This window comes from Pan troglodytes, chromosome 14 (assembly GCF_028858775.2).
Source record: "Pan troglodytes isolate AG18354 chromosome 14, NHGRI_mPanTro3-v2.0_pri, whole genome shotgun sequence".
Classification (NCBI taxonomy): Eukaryota; Metazoa; Chordata; class Mammalia; order Primates; family Hominidae; genus Pan; species Pan troglodytes.
Window position 1 is genome coordinate 78,675,068 of NC_072412.2, and position 18,708 is coordinate 78,693,775.

Genomic DNA, 18,708 nt, shown 5'->3' on the forward strand with positions numbered 1-18,708 from the left:
ATTGAGGGAAGGCACTTTTACAGTTTTTGAATTTTACAATGAACAAATAATATTTCTATAAATTTAAAACAGAATTTAAAAAATATTTTGAAAATAACTTTCTAAATTAATGAAGCATCTGCCAGGCCTAGGCTAGAACTGCCAGAATGAAACGAAGCTCTAGATTAGAATACTCTACATTTTGTCGTTTTGAGAAGGGAGCTTCCTTTCTGCCTGAGAACCTTAGGGTAAATCCTGCTACACAAATTATCGCATCCACGTACACAGAGATTGTACTCAATGGTGTCATTAAGATGAATAGCCCCACTTTGGGATGCCGAGGCAGGCAGATCACTTGAACTCACAAGTTTGAGACCAGCCTGCGCAACATGGCGAAACCCCATCTCCACAAAAATGAAAGATAAAAAAATAATTAGCCAGGTATGGTGGTACATGCCTGGAGTTCCAGCTGCCAAGGAGGCTGAGGTGGGACCATTGCTTGAGCCTGGGAGGCAGAGGTGAGCCAAAATCGCACCATTGCACTCCAGCCTGGGTGATAGAGCCAGACCTTGTCTCAGAAAAAAAAAAAAAAAAGGCCATACGGCAGAAAGAAAACATGTGAGCTGGTCCTTTATTCATAAATGGTATCACACAACCAAAAACTATCAGAAACTGGAAGAAAAAGCATAGAAGGAAAAAAATAGCAATAAACAGATAAACTGGGGGAAAAACAAATTCTGGAGCAGAAAAGAACTTCCACATTGTTATAATTAATTTCTTCAGAAAGATTTGGAAAAGTAATATTTCCCTAATATAAAAATCAGTAGGCCAGATGCAGTAGCTCACACCTGTAATCCCCACATTTTGAGAGGCCAAGGCAAGTGGATTGCTTGAGTCCAGCCTGGGCAACATGGCGAAACCCCATTTATACAAAAAAATACAAAAATAATTAGCCGGGCATGGTTGGTGCATGCCTGTAGACCCAGCTACTCAGGAGGCTAAGGTGGGAGGATCGCTTGAGCCCAGGAGGCGGAGGTTGTAGTAAGCCAAGATTGTGCCACTGCACTCCAGCCTGGGCGACAGAGCAAGACCTGTCTCCAGAAAATAAAAATAAAAATAAACATAAATTGTGATATTTTGAAGAATTGCGAAAATCAAAATCATGAAGTAAATAAAGTATAAGTAAAAATGCCAATAGAGGGATATAGGAAAAGTTAAACCCTCCAAAAACTTAGAAAAAGGTAAAAAGATGGAAAGCCAAAGGACATAGAAGATTCTCGCAAGAAAGAAAATACCTACAAGGAAATAAAGAATCAGGATGGCATCCTGGCTAACACGGTGAAACCCCGACTCTACTAAAAATACAAAAAATTAGGTGGGCATGGTGACGGGCGCCTGTAGTCCCAGCTACTCGGGAGGCTGAGGCAGGGGAATGGCGTGAACCTAGGAGGCGGAGCTTGCAGTGAGCCAAGATCACGGCATTGCACTCTAGCCTGGGCGACAGAGCGAGACTCCATTTCAAAAAAAAAAAAAAAAAGGATCAGGATGGCATCAGAGTTTTCAGAAATTTGATTTTAGAAGACAGAGCAGTAATACCATGAAAGCATGTTTCTTTTACAGCACCAGCACCCTCTCAGAACATTAATAAATTGTATGCCATCAAATAACAAACAGAATGAGGGAGGAAGGAGTTCAAGACTAGCCTGGGTAACAAAGTCTCTACAAAAAGTTAAAAAGTTAACTGGGGACAGTGGTAGGTGCATGTGGTGCCAGCGGCTCAGGAGGCTAAAGCAGTAGGATCCCTTGAGCCCCAGAGTGAAGGCACTGCAGTGAGCCATATTTGCACCACCGCACTACAGCCTGAGCAACAGAGCAAGAACCTGTCTCCAAAAAAAAGAAAAAAAAGGGAGAAAGGGAGGTAGAGGCCGGAGGTGGGGAAGGGAGAGAAAGAGAGGGAAGTGGAAGAAATAGTGGAACTTGCCAAAGTGTACAATAAAAAGAAATTTCAGTCTTAAAAGCAGTCAGTACAGAATTAATCTCAGCAAACAACACGATTAAGAAGCTAGATAATATTAGGTAATAAGGAAAAAGGCGTACATTGTTTCTATCAATGAGAAAACAAAAGGGCAGAAACTCTGAAAAGAGGGGGAAAAAATATTTGTTGGAAAGTTGAAGTACAAATAGGAACCTAAATCAATGGCATGATTTTTGAGCAGTAGATACAGTATAAGAAAAAGAATCCAGTCAAACTTAGTACTTAAAACATTCTTCTTTGAGCATCACAGTTTCCTTTTCTGTAGTCACATTCTCTGCAATAAACAATATTTACAAATAATGAGGCGATGCTGCAAATAAACCCACTGACCAATCAGAAAAATGATAGTTATAGAAGAGGAAAGTAGAATCAAAAGGCAGGGAAATGAGATGCCAAACTCAAATGCAAACAATGAGAGCGGAATCTGAAATACGAGATGAAGCCAATACCCAGAAGCCAGACACAGGATAAGAACCGAACCAGGTTAGAAGCAAAGCAGAGGGCTTCAAAATGATTTCATCTTACCAAAGGATTTCTCTTCATAGTGACAAAAATGTTTTCTAATTATTGCCTGTTATGTTGGATTGTTTCCTGTTTGCTTTGTCAGTTTGTGAATTGGGATCTCATGAATCATGATCATTTCATTGTAATAGTAACATCAACTAGGATAGGACAATTTATGTCAAAAAGGTCGGTGTAAGACATATTCAAATACTTTCATGGCTGTGAACACTTAATATAATAAAGAGGTTCTTGCGGACAGGTGCGGTGGCTCACACCTGTAATCCCAGCATTTTGGGAGGCTGAGGTGGGTGAATCATGAGGTCAGGAGTTCAAGACCAGCCTGGCCAAGATGGTGAAACCCCGTCTCTACTAAAAATAACAAAAAATTAGCCGGGCATGGTAGTGGGCACCTGTAATCCCAGCTACTAGGGAGACTGAAGCAGAGAATTGCTTGAACCTGGGAGGCAGAGGTTGCAGTGAGCCGAGATCACACCACTGCACTCCAACCTGGGCGACAGAATGAGACTCCGTCTCAAAAAAAAAAAAAAGTTCTTTCTAATTTTGTTTTCCATTCAGCATGATCCCACGCCTATCTCCAAGAATACAGCCAGAAAAATACATCATTCATTAAAGAGTAAAACATTAAAACAGTGCGACATGGGTGCATAAATAGACAGACTGTAGAAACAGAGTTTTAAAGTCCATAAATAAATAATATACTTACAGCAGTTTAGTACATTATAAAGATGGCATCAGTGGGGGAAAAAATGGTCTCTTCAGTACATGATGTTGTTATAGGAGAGCCATCTTGAGGGGACAGATGTTGTATTCATATGTTTTACCATAAGCCAGGATAAACTTTAAACCAATTAAAGATCTATATGTTTGAAAAAGAAAAGAGGCCGGGCACAGTGGCTCACGCCTGTAATCCCAGCACTTTGGGAGGCCGAGGCGAGTGGATCACGAGGTCAGGACTTCAAGACCAGCCTGGCCAAGATGGTGAAACCCCGTCTCTATTAAAAATACAAAAATTAGCTGAGCGTGATTGTGGGTGCTTGTAATCCTAGCTACTCTGGAGGCTGAGGCAGAGAATTGCTTGAACCTGGGAGGCGGAGATTGCAGTGAGCCGAGATCTTGCCACTGCACTCCAGCCTGGACAACAGAGCGAGACTCTATCTCAAAAAAAAAAAAAAGAAAAGAAAAACCACAAAAGTAACTTAAGAAAATATAGGAAAAAAACATGGAGAAGACCACAGAAGAAAAGATTGACATATTCTGCTACATCACAATCAAATGTTCTTCATAACAAAAAAAAAAAAGCGAGGGGGGGTCATAAACAAAGTCAAGTAAGAGGTAAACTGGAAAAATTGACACTCATATTAAAGACAAAGGGCTAATTTCCCTAACATATAAAGAGCTCCTTGAAATGTATAAGAAAATGACCACTCAGTAGAAAAATGGGCCAAGGCAATCAACTGAAAAAAAACCTTCAATATATTAAAAAAAAAAACAACTGCTCAACTTCACTGTAAAAGGAATGCAAAATAAACATACACAAACCCTTATCAGACTGGCAAAAATCCTAAAAGGTAATAGAAGCTTACATTTTATCAGTTATAAAACTAAAGCTCATTGAACTAGATTAGGCAGCCTAAGTTTAAACAATAATAATGTCAAGAATAGATGTGTCGTTTGCTAATAGCTTTATACTAAAATAGTACCACTACATGTGCTTAGCCAGGTGCAGTGGCTCATGCCTATAATCCCAGCACTTTGGGAGGCCAAGGCTGGAGAATCACTTAAGGCCAGGAGTGAGAGACCAGCCTGAGCAACATAGTAAGACCTCATCTCTACCAAAAATTTAAAAATTAGCTGGGTGTGGGGGAATGCGCCTGTAGTCCTAGCTACTCAGGAGGCTGAGGCGGTAGGATGGTTTGAATGAACTGTGATCACACCATAGCACGCTAGCATGGACAACAGAGCAAGACCCTGTCTCTAAAAAAAAAAAATTGAAGTGGAATTTTCTTTGTTCAAATTTACCATCGATATAAGTTGGATCATTATATAAGCCAAACATAATAAAATTGAAAATGTGTTCTAAATGTTATTTTGGTACCCACTGTAGCTGTATTATCCTAATAAGAATTTTACAGAATTTTGCTGCTCTTAAAGTGTTCTTTGCCTGGATTTCAGAAACTGCTAATATTTTTTGTACAGTCACATTAATGAAAGTGGTACTGTGACAACACCCCAAACTGGGGTGATCTTAGGATAAAGCAAAGATGTGAATTTCCCTTCTAATCTCCTGACCACTAAACCCCCCTTTACCTTATTTATCTGTAGAATAGTGCTAGATTGTTTTGGAGGGGATTTTTGCTCTTATTTTATCTTCATGCCAAAGATAGAAAAGTTGTGGCTAATAAAGAGATGTTCTTTCAGATAGAAAGTTTTTCTTTTCATAGGCTTTCCCTTCTACTTATCTTGGTAAGTAGAACAGGAGCTGAAATCTACCATAACACCATACCCATTTGACATCAAATCAATAATTATATACTTCACCATAGTGGAGCATATAAATGAAACAACATAATCTTGAAAGCAAAAAGAGTCCCCAAATGGCCCAGATAATCATATATCAGATTGGCAATGTCTGCAAGTATATGCATTCTCATGTACATTGGCCAAGCCAGGCCCACTACTGCAGAAAGGAGAAAGGATTCTGACACCGTTTCTTCTGACACGTCTCGCGGCCCTAAAATCTATTAAGGTTATGTGGCTTAAACTCAGCAACACTGCTTTAAAATACTCACTCAAGTTAGATGGTTCTAAATAGAACCAATGACAGCCAGAAGAGAAAGGCCTGTAGGAACTTGCTGTGACACAGCGCTGGTGTCTATAAACAGATTAGTAGAAGAGAGCAGAACATTGTTCTATCACCATAACTTTTGTGTTTTGGCATGAAGATAACAATAAGATAATAGGAAAAAATTACCTGTTACATAGCCTACCACTGTTCTGTTCTGATAAATAAAGATTAAGAAGAGTTTAGCCTGTCATCTCTCCATATATTTGTATATGATGTATCAATTTAGTAATTAATCATAAATACCCACTAACTAGTGTTATGTACTAAAGATTTGTCTATGGATATGAAAGACAAATACACTTGGGAGAAAGAACGGGTGAAATTTTTGATCTCTTCAAAAAGTTCATCAAAATTAATTCTTAGTTCAAAGGGCAACTGAAGCCAACCCCACTTATCATTTGTAAAAGGATAAGGGATAATACAGCTAAAGAAATCCTGAATCTGTATTAAACTTACTGTTTAACTGCTGTCTAGTAGCCAAGATTGGATTCTTTTTCTCTACCATCTTTATATAAGACTTCAAAGGAAATGAGACAGTTTAAAAGAAGAGAAAAAGTTAAATGCTTAAATAATCTACTCAGCGAATATATGTAGAGCATCTACAGTGGAAGGTAGCTATGCCAGTGGTTCCCAAATTTGTCTGTCTATTAGAATCACTTGAGATCTTCAAAAATTCCAAAATACAAAAAAATTAGCTGGGCGTGGTGGCATGCGCCTGTAGTCCCAGCTACTCAGGCAATGAGGCAGGAGGATGGCTTGAGCCCAGGAGGTAGAGGCTGCAGTGAGCCGAGACCACACCACTGCACTCCAGCCTAGGTGACAGTGAGATCCTATCTAAAAAAAAAAAAAAAAAAAAAAAAAAATTCCAAAGCCCAGGCCACACCACAGCAATTATCTCACAGTCTCTGGGGTTGGGACACAGTCATCACTGGCAATATTTGAAGCTCCACAGGTGATTTCAGTGTGCAGAAAAACGTGGAAACCACTAGACTATAGAATGTTGTAATTGTCAGTTATATTAAATGAGTATTAATGATCAAAAGATTCATGTGCATGATTCTAATTTTTATTTTCACAACTTATGTGTGTAGTATAATTGTTTCTTCTACTTAAAAATATTTTAATATTAATCATTATTAGTCTGCTTGCTAAAATCACACTTGCTACTTTCTTCTATTTTCATATATCAACAGGAATTGGCAGCAATGAAACAGATTCTCGTTAAGATGCATAGTAAACATTCTGAGAACAGCTTACTTCTCACTAAAACAGAACCAAAAAATGTGACAGAAAATCAGAAATCAAAGACTTTGAATGTGCCTAAAGAGCATGAAGACAATATATTTACACCTAAACCAACACTCTTTGTAAGTACAATTTTTAAAACTCATAATTTTAATATTCCTGATTCTTACTAAATGTATTTTAGTTAATTTTTTCCTTTTACATTTATGAAATGAGTAGATTCCACAAATATGTTTCATGAAAAGACCTTGAAGGATTTGCATTAATCCATTTTCTAAATGTGTATATTACCTATCTTATAGATGATAGTATATTTTACTGTAATTCCTCATAAAGTGTGAAATCAATTAACATAAATTGAAATGCATTGTTAGCTAAAAATATATGTGCACAGAAATTAAAGAAAAAGAAATAAGAAAAATTTGGATTAAAAGCAGGTAAAATACCAAAAATATGTACAGTTATTATGTGCCAATTTTTAAAAATAGAGAAAATAAATTAGGAAATATTGAAAACTATATATTTTAACAAATAATAAGAATCAAGATTAAAAGGCAAGAGAATTAAAATAGGAGTAACATTATTAAATATTCCATTTTACTTCAAATGGTTTCTCAATCATGCTTTCATTTCTCAGGAGAAACATGATTTTTATCTGCTAAACATAGAGACTCAAAACCAGAAAGATTTTCTCTGATATTCTGATTCAGCGAGTAGTCCCCAGAATCTTAATTTTTTTAACTCCCAAGATGAATATAATAATCAGTCAAATATGAGAACTTCTGATCTCAGTCATTTTATTATACATGCAGATAATGCTACTGAAGATTAATAGGATGAAAGAGATTTTTTAGTGATTATATAATTCAACCTCCCTTTTTAAAAAAATGAAAGTTGCAGTTTAGATCAAATAAGGGACAATTGGGCAGACATGGTGGCTCACACCTCTAATCCCAGCACTTTGGGAGGCCAAAGTGGGAGGATCACCTGAGGTCAGGAGTTCAAGACCAGGCTGGCCAACATGGTGAAACCCTATCTCTACTAAAAATACAAAAATTACCCGGGTGTGGTGGCACACGCCTGTAGTCCCAGCTACTTGGGAGACAGGCAGGAGAATTGTCGGTGCGATGGCACCACTGCACTCCCCGCCTGGGCGAGAGAGTGAAACTCTGCCTCAAAAAATAAAATAAAATAAGGGACAATTATTTTAAGGATACGTGTGGCAGTAATGTAGACTAAGCTGACAGGCGGGAGAAAACAGGATGGCTCAGTTGACTAGCCTGGACACAAGGCGGCTGAGTCCATGCATCTTTTCCTCTGTAGTACATCAGCTTCTCTTTGTTTCTCCTCTAGTTTCTGCTTACTCATGTTTTCCACTTCCTCATTAACTTGCTCACAGCCCTTTGTCTTGAAACAGGTTTCTGTACATCCTTTCTGCATCTACTCTCTTATAATGTAGTTCTCCCTGTATTTTCCAAGACTAACAATCTAATTGGCATAGCTAATTCTTGTTGGGTGATACCCCTTTTTGGCAAGACTTCCTAAGCTTATTACCCAGCCTACAGAATGGCTGCCCTTAATGGTGAGCAGGAGTCACACAGTTCCAAATACAGCTGCCGAGGACTGTTTATTAAGGGCTATGGCTAGGCAAGTTTTGCTCAGAGAGTGGGCAGAGATTGTGGCAGACACTATGCTGTGTCTATTATAATCTATAGGAAGAAAGCAGATTGAATACATACACATTAATGGGAAATAGGGTCAGATGAAAACCACAAGATACAGCTGAATACTTAAAGCCTGTCAGCACTCTCTGATCTGCCGTTCTGATCCTACTGTGCTCCAGGCAGTGGCACTATTCCTTCTGACCCTGACCTTCTGCATTTCTGGCTTTAGCTTGGTAACCTGATTGTGATTTTCTGGAATACCGGCTATAATCAATCAGTACATGAGTAACAATAAGATTTCTCCAGTACCTCCAGATAAGGTTATGCAGTGATGATAAAATTAAGAAGATTCAATATTAGTTGGGTAGTTCTTCCTTCCTTATTTTTGCTTATCTGGATTTTCTATTTTATTCTACAATAAAGTTCTTTTTAAATAATAATAAGGGAAATTTTTTTCAAAAGAGGTACAAGCTCAGCTATGTCCTAATGAAAACTAAGAGGTAATACTACAAACAAGTCAAATCAAAGACTGTAAGCTAATGCAGAATTAGTAATGTGAACCGACTAGATAACCTGGGGCAAATCATTAAATGTTCTCAATGTGTTCTTATCTATAAAATTAAGTGGGAGGTTATAATGAAATGAATTCTGGACTCCTTTTATTCTAGCATGCTATGATTCTCTTCAGGCATCATAATTTTTAGTTATTCTTTTGAATATTTTCAATTTTCCATAAGAATGCTTTTTTATATTTTCTCTGAACTTGTTGATAAGGAATTTACCATGCTAATATTTGAAGTAAGAGCTAATCATTTTATAATCTCATGGTTTTATACCTAAAATGAAAACATTTCTAAATCCAGATCCTTTGGCTGAAAGTATTTGCTATAGGTATTTTCCCCTGATAGTAAATTCAGTGATGGATGGGTGGATGGATGAGCGTTTCCATATGCATTGACAATATGAGGCGAGCCACACAAAACTACTGTTAACTGGGTAATGGAGTGGGAGCAGTGCTATGATGCAGAGGAGGAGAAATAAGAGCTTGACTTTTTTTTTTTGACACTTAGGTCTTCTTCTGAAGACTTTTTTTTTTTTGGAGATGGAGTCTCTCACTCTGTCGCCCAGGCTGGAGTGCAGTGGCGTGATCTCAGCTTACTGCAACCTCTGCCTCCCAGGTTCAAGCGATTCTCCTGCCTCATCCTCCTGAGTAGCTGGGATTACAGGCATGTGCCACCACGCCCAGCTGATTTTTGTTATTTTCAGTAGAGGCAAGGTTTCACCATGTTGGTCAGGCTGGTCTCAAACTCCTGACCTCGTGATCTGCCCACCTCGGCTTCCCAAAGTGTTGGGATTACAGGCGTGAGCCACAGCACCTGACAAGACTTTTTTTAATGTGCTTTTTTATATGTATACAAATGTTTTACAGTGTACAAGTGATATTTACATCTGAAGGCAACCTCAAAATTCCCTTTTTTAGAAAAGCTCTGGCCTTTGAAATGACATATGTGACAGAGTCGTTGTTCAGGCACTTAGTGTACCAACAAAAACTAATTGAACCACAGAATGTAAGTGCCTTAAGGGCAGAAACTGTATTCCTTTTGTTTTGCATAGCATCTGAACAAAGCAGATACTCAATAAATATTTGCTGAAGAGAAAAAAAGGAGTTATTTGTCTCCCCAGTTTAGTTATGTTCTTAGCTGTTAAAACTCTAAACTGGGTGGGGAACTTTAATGTTAAAGTAAACTACAGGGAGAATGAAAGCTTCACCTCCCATGACTCTAGTTAGTGCTACTTCTGCAACAGGCAACTTAAGTCTTCTTTATTCAGAAACACCCAGTTCATTCCCACTAATCACCTACTTTCACTCTTAAGGTAGCTTTTTGCTGTGCTATCCCTTTTTTCCCAGCCTCACTTATCTCTTTCTTAGAAAAACCTAGAGCTATTCTAATCTGATTTAGAACAACTTTCCTCTTTCCTTCCTGAGCAGTATGGGACTCTTTTGCTGCTTTTCTGCTGCCATCCTATTCGAAAATAGAATTTATACTCAGGATTCACATCATTGTCATTATTTTCTCAATACCTTATTAAAAATGCAGATACTAGCAACTCTACTTTTAGTCTTTTCACCAAGTAGATTGTAAGCATTAAAACAAAAAAGAGCTTGGGCGCAGTGGCTCACACCTGTAATCCCAGCACTTTGAGAGGCGGAGGCAGACGGATCACCTGAGGTCAGGAATTCGAGACCAGCCTGGCCAACATACTGAAATCCCGTCTCTACTAAAAATACCAAAATTATTCAGGTGTGGTGGTGCATGCCTGTAGTCCCAGCTACCTGGGAGGCTGAGGCAGGACAATCACTTGGACCTGGGAGGTGGAGGTTGCATGAGCCAAGATCATGCCTCCACACTCCAGCCTGGACGACACAGCAAGACTCTGGTCTCACAAAAAAAAAAAAAAAAAGCCTTAGGCTCTAAGTATGGTAGCAAACAATACGATTGTGCACCTCCAGTATATAGTGTGTGAAGTGTCTGATTTTTGGTGAGTTTACGATGTAGTTCAGGCCTTGACTTACATTTGTTATCTCATTGGCTAGCATATGTTGGATAGATAGATTAAGTTTATATAATTGATACATAAGTGGTTATATGAACGACATGATTCCCTAGAAGAGCTTTGGAAAGCTATATGTCATCTGGAAAGAAAAAAATTTTTTTTTTTTTTTTTGAGACAGAGTCTCACGCTGTCACCCAAGCTAGAGGGCAGTGGCATAGTCTTGGCTCGCTGCAACCTCCGCCTCCTGGGTTCAAGCAGTTCTCTTGCCTCAGCCTCCTGAGCAGTTGGGATTACAGGCACATGCCACCATGCCCCGCTAATTTTTTGTATTTTTTTGTAGAGACGGGGTTTCACCATGTTGGCCAGGCTGGTCTCCAAACTCCTGACCTCAGATGATTCACCCACCTTGGCCTCCCAAAGTGCTGGGATTACAGGTGTGAGCCACCGCACCTGGCCTGGAAGGAAAATTAGTGTAGTCAATTCAAGAAGTGTTTACTGACTATATGCAAGAGCCTGTGATGATCATTAAGATAGCATCAGCATTAAAACTGCTGCTCCTATAGGATCAAGCTTAGTAAACAATAATATAAGGCAAAATCAGTTAGCCTACTTTTTTTTGTTTTATTTTTGAGACACGGTCTTGCTCTGTCACCTAGGCTGGAGTGCAGTGGCATGAACACGGCTCACTGCAGCCTCAATCTCCCAGGCTCAAGTGATCCTCCCAACTCAGCCTCCCAAATAGCTGATACCACATGTGCACACCACCACACCCAGCTATTTTTCTTTATTTTTTGTAGAGACAGGGTCTCACTGCATTGCTCAGGCTGGTCTTGAACTCCTGGGCTCAAGCAATCCTCCCACCATGGCTATAATCTCAAAGTGCTGGGATTATAGTCATCAGCCACTGCACCTGGCCTGGGTATCCTACTTTAAAGGAAATACAAATTGCTATGAAAATTCAGAGAAAGAATAGACACTGTGGTTTTGGAGGACTCTAGGTTGCCTTGTCAGAAAGGAAGTATTTGAGCTTGGCTTTAAAGAATGCATGGATTTTGACAAGTGAAGATGAGCATTATTTAGAAATTCCAAGAGCAAAGAAAATATATTGGCCAGGCGCGGTGGCTCACGCCTGTACTCCCAACACTTTGGGAGGCCGAGGTGGGCGGCTCACCTGAGATCAGGAGTTTGAGACCATCCTGGCCAACATGGTGAAACCCCATCTCTACTAAAAATACAAAAATTAGCCAGGTGTGGTGGCAGGCACCCGTAATCCCAGCTACTCAGGAGGCTGAGACAAGTGAATCGCTTGAACCCAGGAGGCGGAGGTTGCATTGAGCCGAGATTGTGCCACTGCACTGCAGCCTGTGTGAAGAGCGAGATTCTGTCTCAAAAAAAAAAAGAAAAGAAAAGAAAAGAAAAGAAAATGTGATATTCACAAAATATTTTCTAACTTGTGCTCCTTTTTAATTGTTGAATAATAGGATGTCTAATATGTATTTTCTATATCTAGACTTTATTCCTTTCTTACTATATTCTTACGTCTGACTTTGGCCAATTCACTATCTATTAATCCTTTCCCATAGTACAAAAGGGAAATAAAAGTAGATAGGTTATACCTAGTCACATTAATAGAGACAGAAAGTAGAATGGTGGTTGCCAGGGGCTAGGGGGTATGGGGATTTATTGTTTAACAAGTAGAGAGTTTCAGTCAAGCAAGATGAAAAGAGTTCTATGGATGGACAGTAGTGATAGTTGCATCGTAATGTGAATGTAAGTAATACCACTGATATGTACATTTAAAAATGGTTGGCCGGGCACTGTGGCTCACACCTGTAATCCCAGCACTTTGGGAGGCCAAGATGTGGGGATCACCTGAGATCAGGAGTTGGAGACCAGCCTGACCAACATGGAGAAATCCCGTCTCTACTAAAAATACAAAAATTAGCCAAGCGTGGTGGTGCATGCCTGTAATCCCGAGGCTGAGGCAGGAGAATCGCTTGAACCTGGGAGGGGGAGGTTGTGATGAGCCGAGATCACGTCATTGCACTCTAGCCTGAGCAACAAGAGTGAAACTCCATCTCAAATAAAAATAAAAATAAAAATAGTTAATGGGATAAATCTTATGTTATATGTATTTTACCACAATCTTCTTTTTAAAAACTTTTTAAAGCCTGGGCAAAAACTTTTGTGAGATCCTGCCTTTACCAAAAAAAAAAAAAAATTTTTTTTTTAAATTAGCCAGGCATGGTGGTATGTGCCTATGATGCTAAGCTACTTGGGAGTCTGAGGTGGGAGGATCACATGAGCCCAGGAGGTTGGGGCTGCAGTGAGCCATGTTCACGCCACTGCCCTCAACCCTAGGTGACAGAACAAGACCCTGTCTCAAAATAATATATATAAAATGATGAAATATAAAATAAAAAATAAATTTAAAATTTTAATTTAATTTAAAAATTGTAAGTAGGTTACAAAAATAATTTTTCTCATTTATTCATGAGGGAAAGTTTATAATTTTATCAAAAATGGAATGTAGCAGTTATTTATAATATAGTAATATAATGAGTACAATTGGTTGTGTTTAGACAAGTGACAAGGATGCCACACTAGGGTAGCGTCATCACAGAGTCATGTCCTAACACTGTGCCTCCCAACATTTTTTATAACACACATGGAAAATTATAATATTTCTATGGCACAACAGGATAACTGAACTTGCTGGTAGATTGAAGGGACTCCAGCCACCCCAGGCACTGGGGACTGAGGAGAACAAAAGCTCCACATACCTGTAACACTTCTGTGTCATATTTGTGTATAGAAGTTCTGGTTTCACTTTTTTTTTTTTTTTTTTGAAATGGAGTCTTGCTCTGTCGCCCAGGCTGGAGTGCAGTGGTGCAAACTCGGTTCACTGCAACCTCCGCCTCCTGGGTTCAAGCAATTCTCCCACCTCAGCCTCCTGAGTAGCTGGGATTACAGGGACGCACCACCATGCCCAGATAATTTTTGTATTTTTAGTAAAGACGGGGTTTCACCATATTGGCCATGCTGGTCTCGAACTCTTGACCTCAAGTGATCTGCCCACCTCGGCCTTCCAAAGTGCTGGGATTACAGGCATAAGCCACCACGCCTGGCCCGGTCTCACTTTTTTATGTTGAATGTAGACTCATCTCACCAAAGTATGACCGGACCTCAAAATATCTAGCTGTTTACATATGCATTTTTAAATATTCATTTTTTAATTTCTAGTGTCAGGAACACTAATTGTAACCTCTTCCTGATGTTATTTAATTTAGCTGGTGAGCTAAACTAGAAATCAGGAATTTTTTGGTGAGCATGGAATGAAGCTGACTGATCTCAGACAGCTTCACATTTTGTTAGTGGTAAAGCCAGATCAACTCTCTTAAACTCACTTAAGTTGGGCCCTGCCTATGAGGACTTCTCAATATTTACTTATTTGATTTCCAGTTTATATCTTATTTGGAAAACAAAGTAATGATATCTACCAGACATAGACTTTTTTTCCTTAGAGAAGTGGTACTGGTTAAACACTAATAGATTCTTAATTTCTAGCTCTTTTTTTAGATTACAGGAGTAATCTGCCAGGCTTACTATGTCTGCATTTATCAGTCATCATTCTTTCTAATTTTAACTAACCCTCTCAATGGGTTGTAATCCCCATGTTATATATTAACGTTTTAGCTGGCTAATTCTAGATGACACAGAAGTATCTATCTTATCAGTTATTTGTTTCCAAAATCACCTTGTAACATAGTAAATTACTTCTGGTAAGTTTCCAGTTAGTCTTGTCATTTGTTTCTGCAATGGCTTTGTGCTCTCTTTCCTAAATCTGGAATATAGTATACTTTAGGGCCTGTTAATACTCCACTAACAATTTAAGGTTTTTATTAATTTGTATACATATATATATATATAATGTGTATGTAAAATACATATGCATATATAGTTTATATATATCTGTAAAGCACTTCATATTATGAAGCCTATAAGCCTTATATTTAAAATAAGGACCCTACTCAGTTAAATGGTTAATCCCATTAATACCTGAAGCAGAATGTCAAATTTTGTCATATAAAGCACCATCTTATGGATATAAAGGGAAGTAACTTTAATAAAATAGAAAAAAGAAACACTGCTGATCAAAGAGCTAAAAGAATGGAATTATCAAAATAAAAAGCAGTTAATTTTTGTTTTGTTTTTTTTTTTTTGAGATGGAGTCTCACTCTGTCACCCAGGCTGGAGTGCAGTGGCGCAATCTTGGCTGACTGCAGCCTCCACCTCCTGGGTTCAAGCAGTTCTCCAAAAATCAGTTAATTATACATCTGAATTATTTTGCTGTGCCCATTTTAACAATCAGTTACCAAGAGCCAGCAAACTCTATTGTATATTCTTTGTTCGTTTGTTTTTTACCTTTTTAAAAAGATGTCAAAACTAGGCCAGGCGCAGTGGCTCACGCCTGTAATCCCAGCACTTTGGGAGGCCAAGGCGGGCAGATCACCTCAGGTCGAGAGTTCAAGACCAGCCTGACCAACATGGAGAAACCCCATCTCTACTAAAAATACAAAATTAGCCGGGCGTGGTGGCGCATGCCTGTAATCCTAGCTACTCGGGAGGCTGAGGCAGGAGAATCGCTTGAACCCAAGAGGCAGAGGTTGCAGTGAGACAAGATCGCACAGTTGCACTCCAGCCTGGGCAACAAGAGCCAAACTCCATCTCAAAAAAAATATATATATATATGTCAAAACCATTCTTAGCATGCACCCCATACAAGAACAGACCATGGACCATAGTTTACTGATCCATGATCTATCTCAGGAGTTGATAAAAGCTTAGAAACTTCCAGTGTTTGGAACAGGGCTATCACTAATGGCTAGCACATTACTGACTAAAATATCTGGAAATGAAGAATATACATTTTATGAAAATCAGAAATAAACTTTTCAGAAGCAGTATTATCTACTTGGAATCTGTTCAAATTTTGGTAGTGATGAGACTTACATACTAACGTAGGTGAGAAATCACTCTGACATACTCTATGCTAATGTAATTAACAGAGAACCTGAATTTCAGAGAATAATATAACCGAAGGAAAAAGTTCACCAATCGAAGGATTGAAAATATCTTTGAATGATATAAGTAAATTTGAGTTCATACAGCAAAATATGCTGTTTCCATGCCTTACTGGTTATTTACCATTTCCACTCAAAAATCAGGCTGTTGCTTAGAATCACAAGTACTACCCCTGATGCTTGTAAAGGGTGATGTTGCCTGATTAGTTAAAAGCATATTATTGCATTACTGTAGTAGAATTCTCTTTTGTCTTGCATAGTAGAAAGGCTTGAATAGACTCACATGAAACTTTATGTCCAGACTTAAATAGAACTGAAAGGCTTCTGTCACAGCAGACCCAAACATTCATTCATTCATTGAAAAATGTTTATTGAGCACTTACTTTGTGCCAAGTACTATTCCAAGCAGTAGAGATATAAATAATTCCTGCCTCTGTGGATCTTACATTCATGGATAGACATAGACTATAAACCGACAAACAAAAAAATAAATTGAATAAGATGTGAAAACATGACAAATGCTATGGAGAAAATGTATGAGGTAACTGAGAAGTCCTCGATTTGCCCACTTTGCAAAATTAATAAATGGCTAGAACCTGTGCTTTAACCACTGTACTATACGGTGCTCAAACCACAAAAATCAAAGAAGGCATGACATCGAACACCTACTTCTGGCGAGACACTTCCCTGCATGCTGAAGATACAACATGAGATAAGATAAATGGTATAAACTAAGAGTATAAGAGTCAGCATCTTTAGGAATTGTGTCCCACTGCTAGTTCAGCAGCTTTAGCAAATTGTTCAGTCTCTCACATACAGGCCTGGAGATAACTATTTCAGGACAAGTATGTGGCCCTATGAAGTCATCAGGAACCTAGATTCCCTCTTCCTTTCTCTTCAACCATCCTTAGAGTGTGGCATCTGTTCTTAGAATCACAATATGGTTGCTCTGGCCTCAGCCATCATGTCTGCATTTTAAGCGGGAAGCGAGAAAAAGGGAGGAAAATAGTCTCCCTTTCCAAAGGAGTTTTTCCCTAAGTCCTACCCAACATCTTCAGCTTATATCCCATTGGCCAGAACTTAGTCGTGTGGCCACACCTAGCAGCAAGGAAGGCTGATAAATGTTTTATACAGGGTGAATCTATTGCTTTACTGATAAAATCAGAGTTCTGTTATTAAGAAGGGGGAAATAGATATAGGCTAGACAGCCAGCAACCTCTGCACTTGATCTCAGCCAAAAGGTCGAGGCGTGATCCCAGCAGCCTCTGTAACAGGGTTTGATTCATTTTTATATCCCCAGAACCTAACACAAGGACTGGCACAGAGTAGTTAGTCAAATAAATGCTATTAAACTAATCCCAAGTACAAATAATTGAGTTCATCTTGGAGAATGTCAAGAAATAGGATTAGATATGTAAGTATGGGCCAGATCCTAAAGGGGCCAGTCTTCTAAGTGAAATGTGGTTAGAACATGACAGTGATGGTGAAGTTCACCCAAAATAACCTGGGAATAAGGAACATATCTTAGTCCTATGGGAACAGACTTTGAAATTAAAATGGTTGTGATAAGACATCTGAAAAGTCACCCTATGAAGTAGCAAGGCAGTTAATCCCCAAGACACAAGGTACACTTGACTGTGGCAAATCTGTCTCATTAACAGAAGGAGAAAACATATTAGGGGTGGGAGTAATGGTCTGCAGTGTAACAGACACAGATAAAAGGAGAGTCAGAAAGAACTGTCTGCCATTGAAATTCTTATACCGTCCTTTTTGAGTATTAAGATTCCTTTTTAATGCCAAAGTTTTTATTTACCTTCTCCCTGTAAACACATAGTAGTAGTAAAAAGTTTAGTATCAGTTCATTGAGGAAATGCAAATGTACAAACCAATTCTGCATCCTTTGGTATAATCCCGAGGATCTGTAGCTTAGTTTATAGCAGTTGCTTTCACCTTTTTGGCCAGGAGTCACAGTTGAGAAAACAATTTACGTTATGACCTAGTAATGATCACACAGTTTCTCAAAACAGAACTTACCCCAACTATGGCCAATACTCTAATATTTTCTATGCTAGTTTTTTTTTTTTTTTTTTTTCTAAATTCTGTTCTTTTACCTACTAGAGTTCATTACCCGTGGGTTGGGACCTGTAATTTAAAGAACAATGGTGGCCGGGTGCTGTGGCTCACACCTGTAATCCTAGCACTTTGGGAGGCCGAGGCAGGCGAATCACCTGAGGTCAGGAGTTCCAGACCAGCCTGGCCAACATGGTGAAACCCCATCTCTATTAAAAATACAAAAATTAGCCAGGGGTGGTGGTGCATGCCTGTACTCCCAGCTACTTGGGAGGCTGAGGCAGGAGAATTGCTTGAACCTGGGAGGCGGAGGTTGCAGTGGGCCGAGATTGCATGACTGCACTCCAGCCTGGGCAACAGAATGAGACTTCATCTGAAAATAAATAAATAAATAAAATAAAGAACAATGGCATACATGTTCTTCTATGACCAAGAATAGTGACAGCCCTAGACTTTTAGCTGGCTCACCTTTCCCAGTCACCCAAATCTATCTGATTGTATAAGAATCATGCAATTCCCTAGTTTTACTCTGACTTTTCCTTATCTTAACAACAAATAAAAAGCTGAGCTGGAAAATCGTTAACTTTTCTTTTTTTTTTTTTTTTTGAGACAGAGTTTTTCACTCTTTGTTGTCCAGGGTGGAGTGCAATGGCGTGATCTCAGATCACTGCAACCTCCACCTCCCAGGTTCAAGCGATTCTCCTG

At 38.9% G+C, this 18,708-nt stretch overlaps 1 protein-coding gene across 4 annotated transcripts in view; it reads left to right on the forward strand.

Annotated features, from left to right (window-relative positions):
* PIBF1 (progesterone immunomodulatory binding factor 1) overlaps positions 1 to 18,708 on the forward strand; it is a 298,753-nt gene that overhangs the window by 212,879 nt on the left and 67,166 nt on the right. For all 4 annotated transcript variants that reach the window (XM_001136372.5, XM_063792192.1, XM_054665364.2 and 1 more), the window contains one exon: positions 6,578 to 6,751. In XM_001136372.5, coding sequence (XP_001136372.1) covers positions 6,578 to 6,751 — 174 coding nt within the window. The remainder of the gene's footprint in view (positions 1 to 6,577; positions 6,752 to 18,708) is intronic.